Raw genomic sequence first — 9,891 nt, 5'->3', positions numbered from 1 at the left:
CGCCTTCGCCTCGCCATTAAAGATTTCAGCCCAGCTGTCGGCTAGTATATTTGCTTTGTCATGCGTGGCGCGAAAACTCTCGGTGTCTCCTAGCACTAGATTGGGTATCGTGTTATCTCCGTATTTGTTACAGATCCTCCGGAAGAACCGCCTCGTGGACACCTTTGAGCTCCACGCGTTGTTTGCTACTAGGACTCGACGCTTGAGCACTTTACGAGTCTCTTGGATGTTGCATAGTGCCTTCAGTAGGTCAGGTCGATTCAACTCAGGGTCAGTCTCGCCCCTGTCGCATTTTCCTAGTGGCTCCTTGATCATCTGTATTCGCTGTCTGAGCACGTGTGTCATTCGTTGGCGTGCCTGCTGCTTCAACTTTCTCATCCTTACCGCGATTCCTTTTTTGAAGTGATCACATGCCATCGCCGAGTCCGCTGCCGCCACTGCTATTTGCTTCTCTGTGAGGTCCCTAATTTCTTGTTATATGAGGCCCGTCGTTGCCGCCTGGACGTATGCCGGGGTTGGGTACAACTTCGGCCGCCTTTTTACTCTGATGACCCCATTCGGCGAGTGTAGCTCTAACAATACTGCCCGGTAATCCGACTGGCACTGTGCCTCCTCTGTTTCTACTCCTCTCACCAGCATCTTGGCCATTACTCCCACGTAAAACCGATCGAGCCTGGATGATCCCTGTTTACCACTGGCTGCTGTGTGGAAGTGCGTGTGACTGGCAGCCGCATATTCTACTCTTGCCCTCCTGCTGTTACTCTCCGGCATAATAGCGTAGCCGGCATCCAATAGTCCCAGTTTTGCGGAAGCGTGTAATAGCTCCTTGACCCCCATCTCTGTTCTGCGTGCTCCTCCTACTCGGTCTAGTCCATTGTTTTGGACACAGTTGAAATCCCCGCCGCAAATAATATCCACGCCATCCGCAGAAGTAGCTGATTCAATTTCATAAAGAATTGTACGCGAACGGCTCCATTTGCTGGAGCATAGATGTTGATGAGCAGTAGTTTCTTGCCAGCCAACTCCGCCGTCGCCATAATCAAATGTTCCGACCATTGTCCCTCGTCCCACGGTTGCACATTCCTGACCGCCCCGTAGGGGTTAACCAATATTGCCACACCCACCCTTCTGACACGTGGCGACTGGACGTAAAATGTCCGAGCGTCGTTTCCCATTTCCCATGGAAGTACTCGCAGTGATGATTGGTCCAGAAGTGCGCGCGACAGGGAAGAACGAGGATGAACAGAGAACTGGTACAAGTTCTCACAGCATACTGAGGCCAAGTGACTTCCAGAAGTCCCCCCAATGTCGAGTTACTTCCGGAAGTCACGTGTGCCTTCCGAAAGTTCCTTTCGGATGTGACCCGCAGAGGGCCGCCTTGAATCCAGTTTCACGTATGCAGCGGAAAACGCAGCCAAGGATGTCTGCTTGGTAGTTTTTTCGCAGTCAAGGTGGACGGGTATCTGTTGTAGTCTAGCTACAACGAAAAGAAGAACAAACTATGTTAGTTTCTGATTGTACGGGACCGATGAAAATACCAAACTGAACATACCATTTTGTGCGGAGCATTAACGAGTTTTGACTCGCGACAACCCTCTTCCCATTATTGGGTCTGCTTAGACCCACTACATAAGCTTACACGTGTGCGCACGTGTATGAGGAAGCGTAGGTGTATTTAGCTTAAATTCAGTATACTTGTATCCGCAAGTATACTTAAACTTAGACAAAGGAACCGAACGACAGCTTTGGTGCCAAATGAGAACTGTATTGATTGCAAATGGGGTTTCCTCCTAAAACTGATATTTCTAATGAGAGGTACTGCCATTGGATGGCTGGCAGAACCCCTATCTATTGAATGACTCTCATTGGTAGAAAGATGTTGCTTTCTACCAGTCATATGCTTTTGTTATGAATGTGGACCACCCTGTGGAGTGGCCAACCTGAATGTATCCATTAGTGTATGTTGCACTAAGGTAGGAGGTGAACCGACTGTGTAGCCCCGCTACATTGGGCCCTCAATTGACATGACTGGAATCGATCCATAGACCAGCTGATCGCCAATCCATGATCTTACCAGCGGAGCCGTCAGCACATTGAACTCTGAGACCCAACATCTATACTTATACATGTTATGTCGAAGTTGTGCTCAAGGGCTTCATCTTCAAAGGTAGTGAGTTTGTTCACTCGACAATGCCTAGGCAGTGTAAACGAATACAGTGCTCAGTGGTTATTTTATTTTATTTGAGTGCTCATGCGCTCTATGCGGGGTAAGACGGTAGTAATGATATCACAATTCATTGAGATTCTGCGCTCATAGATCCAATCTAAGGTCACGGAAGAACCTTTGTTAGTTGTGCAATAAGACGGATGTACGCGGGTTTTCAGATAAATATAAGACTGTAGGGCATGCGGACGAGTTATCGTTCATATTCTGCGGCAAAAGTAAGCAAAATAGACAAATTAGTGCGGCCAGCAGATGCATAAGCGCGTTATTCAGCGAATTCAGTGCAGTAGCGATTTCAGCGGACTAACCGTTGCACCATATTAGCGACCCGAAGCATAGCGACCGTACTGCTCAGCAAGGAGTACCAACGTTAACATCCAAGCGGCCAGCACTCATCTAGCAAGCTGAGAGACCTCGTGCGCGAAGAGACTCGACCGAGACTCGAGACGCGCTACTGTTCTCTCAGCTTGAGGCTGAGAGCATAACGGAGCCCGGGGATAGAAACTTCAACCAGTCTTTGATTTCATGAATTTCTAAACATTTTGGAGCTGTTTTAAACTTCGACTATCCTGCCTTCACAATAGTCCCAATCCCGCACGGGACAGAGTATCTAAATGTCAACGTCAATGGAATTCACATATTTCTATACTCGTTTATTTAGCCCTAACTTTTGACAACCTGAACGACAAACCACGGTACTGCGCTGATTTGTGTTGCTGAAGTTAACAGTCGCGACTCTTCACTGTTGAGCGAGCGCATAGTAATCAACTTAAGTGAGCAACCACGGAACCGCTTAAGTAACCAGTGGGGCTACCTCAGCAGGTCATTTCGGGCGGGAAGAGCCAATCATACGGCCGTACCATATATAAAAAGCTGATTTGGGAGTGCCGCATGTGTGGGTGTGCAGCACACATACCGGCGTGGTGGACATGAGAAATAACCCTGTGAGGCGTCACCAGAAGCGTCGCCATTTCTCCTCTCCCTCTCTTCTTGGGAGGATGCCGCTACTGCAAGGATGCTGACCGTGGCGCTACTCATGGGGCTGAGGCATACACCACGCCACGAAATGCCTCCAGCACCGCTATATGTGGCGCTGAAGGATGGGGGGAGGGGGGTATGTGGTCGGGAGGCCATGGCTGTGCTTCTCTAACAGCAAGAGTCGCCATCATCTAGCTGAACGGTGATTGAAGACGCTCCCAGCGTTGCCAGCACCGCAAGACGAAGCAGCGACATTGATTACAGTGGTCACTGGTGATGTGGCAGCAGGGCACACTAAAGGAGGGAGTTTCAAGCTCAGAGTAGGCAAATGCTTTCATTTACTATTGTATCTCCACTACTGTGGAGTGACCACAGAAGCAGCGACGTTGGGAAGATGGAGATGTATGGATTGATGATAGTGTATTGTGGTAAATGTGGCGACGATGGAGAATGATGTGGCAGCGAGTGTCAGACTATCGCCGTAGCGATGACAACAAAAGTACGTAAGGCATTGGAATTGTTTGAGCAAAAGCGCACGTGAACGGTTGGCAATATATATATTTTTTGGTCAGCCGCAACTGCATCCAGTGCATTCTTGCTGCCTTGATTCTGTCCTGATCTCATGGCATGCTTTAATCTCGTGACGAACGACGCAGATCATGAGCGGCTCCAACGGCTATAGATTTACCTGTTTTGACGCACAATTGGCCAGCCGCACTGGCATGGGAACAGCCGGTTGAGCTTGCAGTACTGGAACGTCAACTCCTGCAGTGGTGGGATATCGCTCAACGAAAATATGCCCAAGCGCGACGTGTTGGTCCAGTTGCACTCATAGACAGCGCAGTTGGGGCGGCAAGAGTGGTTTATATATAGACTCATGTTGCCACTAGAAATCACATCGATGATCACTCTCATTCCACCCACCCAGTACGCTCTGGTACGAAGTTCCGCCTGGTATTGCTTGGTGTTGCGTTTGTCAGCGTCGTCTACAAGCAGCACTTCACCGACGTACTCGATCACGAAGGCGCCACGCGGGATTGGCCCACAGCAGACGACACCAAGTCCGACAAGGGTCTGAATCAAGTCGATACCGTAGCGCGTCTTGAAACGGTTGCCGCAGGTTTCACCCAAGGAGCAGTTGGTGGTGTCACAACGACAGCACGTGGCGACGTTCAAGCACGTACTAATTAATGTGGACCCGCTGTCTCCCACACATTGGCTGTCACAGCCGCAGACGTCATTAACAGGTGATCGTCTCGCAACTGGATACGGTCGGTTCACCGAGAACACTCTGTTCGGAATGGGGTAGACGTTTTGTGGCCATTGCTGTGTCTCCACGACATTATAGTCACCGCCAACAGGGGGCATGTCATTATGAAAGGTTGCTTCAAATGCTGTGCGAATAGATGTGCTTTGTTCGCGTCATTGCTTGTGGTGATGGCTGGAAGAGACCGAGCCAATCCTGCTGGGTCACCGATTCGACTTCCGTGATTGGTGTTGGATGAAGTTCTTGTGAAGGCTTCGTCATAGTATGGCGACCTCAAGGATGAAGTGGCATGTCTTGAGATACCGTTTATGTGATGCGGCTTGAGAAGCAAAACGGATAATGCGATGCGGACTGGAATTCGGACAATGCGCATGGTGTTCTATGAGGGGTTAATTTGAAAACCACCCTCCACACCGCACATCCACAGTGACGTTGAAAACTAGCTGCCTGCACCCCTCTGTGTTGTACCATGCTACGAACATCAGTGAAGTAGCAGGAGTTACGAAGCAATTTTGCGGTAGTGATGCTGTGTGTTTTAACCAGGAAAATGCGATGCGGACTGGACCTTCGGCGAGGAGCATGATTTTCCACGAGGAGCTCATTCGAATGCCATCCTGCACACCGCACATCCACATTGCCGTTTGAAGGCAAGCGCCAGCATCTCCTCTGTGTTGTACCATGCACGAACTATTTCGATGATGTTCATTATGACTTAGTTTCATTATTGAATCGAATTATTCCCTGTGCAGGTCGATGTGCCCTGGGGGGTAATGCATGGCTGGAGTTGAGTGCGATAACAACAAATCAAAGGCTGCTGTGGGTTCATTTAGCGATTTCTCTATAAGACATGTGTTGAGTAGCACCAAAATCGACGTCTGGATACTCTCTCACTGTCATTCAAGTATAGATTAGGAGTACTGAACAATGAATTGCTATTTTGTTTGGTAAGCTGAGAGACCTCGCGCACGAAGAGAGCTCGAACAGAGCACCGAGCGCGCTACTGTTCTGTAGGCATCTCCCCCCACGCGTCACAAATCTACTTCAATGCCTCGGATGACGCACTGTCGTACGGCTCTAGGTTTCCGTCCAGAAAGTGGGGTGCAGCCTCTTGTATACGCGCTGCTATATAGCGCTGCATGAACCAAGCAATAATTCCTTGGTCCAGAGTCTGCAGCACTGCCGTAGTGTTTGGAGGTTGCATCTTGACTCTTGACTGGGACGTTTGTTGGCAAAACGTATGATATCTTGTGAAAAGGGGCCTTGTCTAGCAGCAGCAGATGCGTTTGCCGCTCTTCCCCATCGCCTTGTCCAAAATCCCTAGGCACTGTAAAATCCAATCCTTTGCGGTGCCATCATAGACGACTGCGGTTGGTTTCTCAACAATGCAGTTCTTCGCGACTCGAGCTCCAGTATCGACCCCACCAGGTACGTACCCTGGGATGCGATGGATCCTTCGTGCTGTTCAGGAATCTGGGGCTGCTGGACTTTGGTCTGGCGGACGCGCTTGGGCAACGAGACACAACGCCTCGTGTTGAAGGACATGTAGGCCAGGTTCTCAATAGGGCACACACAGTGCATCGTGGCGATGTCGGCTGTGGGCTCTGAGTCTTTTTGGTGGGAGTGAGGGAGCCGATCTGTTTGAGTTTGGGCGCGAAATTTGAACCTTGACGTCACTTCTATCAGTAATTAAAATAGTCCCCTCTATAATCGAATATATAGGATTTCAAAGTTATTAGTTACGGACCCTTTCTTATTGACGCTACCTTCTGTACTGCAAAACCTGTTATTGTGTCCCGTGGATCCTGTACGTTTATCGGCATGGGGCACCACGAAAACGATCGTCCCATGTTGGATTGCTCTTTACTCGGTCACTACTATACTCTCGGTCGTCGATCGACTTCCGATAACGGCTTAGCATTGGTCACCGGCGGTGTATTGTGTCTACGTCACTGTTTATTTTACATCGTAATTGGTAAAGAAGTTGCGTAATACAGTTGTGCTCCGTTTTCATCGAATGAACTATAAAACTTATAGAAGTACATAAAGAAACTGTGAATACAAGAAAACCTTGTCCAACTTAATAATATCGGTGGACATACGTTTATGAAGTAGAACAGGATGATTAGATATCAGAGGGGGACCGCAACTACCCCATCGTTTGCGAGCTAGCTGTCATCGGTGCTCCACTTTGCGTTGTTCGAGTACTCGAACAATGCCGCAGCGGCCAAAGCAACCGGTCAACCTAATGTACGAGCAGAAGCAAAACATTTGCGAATGACACACAAGAACTTGTCTCCCTCTCAGCACCAGTTAGCAGAGACAGCCAAGCTCTAGCCCACACTGTTTAAAGGTTACATTACAAAGCACAGATCTCTAACACCTTGCGCAAGTGAGGCAAGTTCCTGAGGGCGAGGGTCAGGACCTCCAGTGCAAATGTGCACGTGTCCTGGCGCACCCTGCTGTGGATGTCGCGTTTGGGAATTGGGTGCTGCAGTATCAAGCCTAACGGAGTAGTCTAACCAGGGTTCTAGTTAAGGAGAAAGCTCGTCGGCTATACGAAGGTGTTGTCTGGCCTTCGGATACTGGAGAAAGACGACGGGGTCAGCAACGTGCAGAGGAGGAAGCAGCATGGACGCAGAAATCGATCCGAAACACTTTCAGTGTGTGATCTGTGGTGTCGCAAGTATGAAAGTGTATATTTTTCATACAGCAAATGTATTGGAGACATCCCAATCGAGCATTACGTTTGAAGTTTAGCAGTTATTAATTAATCTCCATAGTTAAGCTTGACTGCTGAGTCAGTGGATCGAGAAGTGAATACGTTCGCCAAGATACTAGATTTGTCAGGTACTAAGTTGGCCAGGTTTATTGGTACGTCGATGTGGTATACAAAAAAAGTGTAGTGCTCGGAGCCATCATTGGGAAGACAGCTCCCGTAGAGAGCGTGACAGTGTCGACCGTGGCGGCCGGTTAGTGGCTGAGATCATGGCGAGCGCTGAGACGATGTGCTGCCAAGGCAGCAGGCATCGACGTGGTGTTTGGCTACTGGTGTGAGCTTCGATGACAGGCAGTGCAGGCATGAATGTGGAGACGTAGAGACTTCTGAGAGGAGGATTCACAGCGGTGAGAGGCTTCAGATGGTGAGTAGCACGAAGACCGATCTGAAGCAGGAGTAAGAGGATCATAGAGAGCAGCCAAGGGTAGCAGCTTTAAGAAACATGCCGGCAAGGCACTCTAACTCCAATATCACTTCGCAATTTACTTTCAAGCGCTTAACCAGCTACAAAAAGCAACGCATCACATCAATAATACCTGAGATTAATCTTTTGATTAATTTCAGGTGTTGTTGATGTGATGAGCGGGGCACAGATGCAGGTATTGGTATTGTTTACCGTGGCGAATATGTGGGCATAACTGTCCATGTACAACAAAATAAAACATATATTACCATTGCTCTTTAATTGTTTCGAGAACTGAGCCACTGCCATCTTTTGGTTGCCTTTGACCTCATACTTCAATTTGCTCTCCACCGCTCCAAGGTCCATTACTATAGTGTTTATCAAGCCTCTGCCCACGTCCAGGCGATCTACAATGCGTCTCTCTCCCGTCCTGCTGGTGGCTACTGCGACAACTTTCAAACACGACAAGACAGTAGAGGATGAACGATCCTCAATGAAAATCGAAGTGATCTGTCATTTTGTTTGTTAACGCTGTGAGAGGCATGCCACGATAATGATATCGACTAACTGTTTTTCAGCATTACTTCAGTAGCGCTTACAAAGCGTTTTGGCGAATATCATAGTACACATGACGGTTCATCAAGACCGCATAGTGGCGCATCACCACGCTCTCAAAAAGCATGGTGGCTGTGTGCTGATGCTACCCATGCACAGACAGGCTTGAGCCCTGCCGACTTTCCATAGCTCGGTCGACGACTGTGTTACCTAACCAAGCACATCGAGTAGTGTTGTTGCTCGCTCTTGGTTGGCTCCTGATGTATGCCATCACTGTAACTACGCATATGCAGCCAGTCAAGTTAGCTAGCCGAAAGGTTCTATCGTACTGAAGAGCCTTAGTTCAGGGAAGACCATCAACAAAAGGCGTTGTAGGCACATCACTGCCTTGGACTGCCCCATAACCAGTAGAAAGCTGAAATGATCGTAGAGGGCGTTCATTTGCGACCTCGATTGATGCGAATCTACTCGTCACCTTGAACGATTTGGTCACGGACTACAGCAGACACGGCCTCTAGGATACTTAGTACGAGTACGATGCAGCTTGAAGTGCAGTTGTTCGTTCTCAACAGATATGCAGCCCACGCAACTCAGTCTTCTTGGCCACGTCCACGCTGGGGATCTGCTCGACCCAGCGTTCTGGGTCCACCTCCAGTTTTTTCTCACTCACAAGCTCTGCATATCTTCTGTCAGCCCTATCCGGTCGACGCTGACGTGCATATCCAGTGCGAATGCGCCAATAACGACGATTTCTTCCGTCTAGAGCCCAAGTACAAGACTTTCCACGAGAGGGACATAATTCTGAGCGTCGGTATGCTCGCCAAGGACGTCGGCTCCCGTGATTGGGGCCAGGAGACCGAGAGGTCGTTATGTCACCCCCACCAAGTTTGGCTCAGACCAGGCGTACTACAATAAGATTGCGGCGGCTATCCGTCCGTGGCGAGAGCGCCCAGGCCGTACAACACGTCGCCACAGTGGCTGGCCGTCTCTAATAGTCCTTCATGGTAGCATTTGTACTGGGCGTCAAACCTCGGCACTCCGTGTTGTCCGAGCGAGCCGCAAAGTGAGGAAGCCGCTGTCGGAGCGGCGCTAGTGGAACACGGAGAAAAATATGTCGTTGCCTGGTCGATGACGCAGTGGTTCTTGGTCTGCTGCGCCTTGACGCTCAGCGGATTGCCCATGACCACATGGTGCTTGGCCTCCATGCCTGCTTGAAGTACAGGGCGTCGTGGGAGCTGTGATGACCACGAGCTGCACGTCCGTGGTCAGCAGCTTGCTCATGGAGCGCGCGACTGCAGGTGTGGCGGTCCGTGCTTGGCTCTTCGTTTTTCGGTGAGGTACATTGATGTCACTTAGTGGTGCTAACGACTTCCTATGTCCGTTCTAACCATCGCCCCTATGTCGGTAGTTAGCCGTCTCCAGGTCCTAGCTTACGCTTCCCCGTTATGTGCCGGTGTCCTTACTGACTGTCGGCCACGACGTCCGCTTGCGCCGCGTTGTCCTCGTGTGATTTCCATTGTATCATGTCTCCATCTAGGTGGCAGAGTACCTTCCTCCATTTCCCTGAATCGGTGCCCGTGTCAGCCGTGTACTGTTGTACGCTCGTTCTGCTTTCGAACGCTGTGTTTGTCAGCTCCATCGCCATACGGTTGGCTTCTTTGGCGTGGTGTAGCCATTCTACTTCCCGG

At 49.7% G+C, this 9,891-nt stretch overlaps 1 protein-coding gene across 1 annotated transcript; it reads right to left on the bottom strand.

The window, feature by feature from the left end:
- Positions 1-9,129: 9,129 nt before the first annotated feature.
- KRP23_11223 (uncharacterized protein) lies at positions 9,130-9,408 on the bottom strand (the record flags this gene model as incomplete). Its single annotated transcript, XM_067881751.1, has 1 exon — positions 9,130-9,408. One exon carries the CDS (start codon positions 9,406-9,408, stop codon positions 9,130-9,132), a length of 279 nt encoding a protein of 92 aa, XP_067741035.1.
- Between the last annotated feature and the right edge of the window lie 483 nt (positions 9,409-9,891).

Source organism: Phytophthora ramorum, assembly GCF_020800215.1.
Source record: "Phytophthora ramorum isolate Pr-102 chromosome Unknown Phyram_PR-102_s0011, whole genome shotgun sequence".
Taxonomy (NCBI): domain Eukaryota; phylum Oomycota; class Peronosporomycetes; order Peronosporales; family Peronosporaceae; genus Phytophthora; species Phytophthora ramorum.
This window is presented reverse-complemented; position numbering and strand designations above follow the sequence as displayed.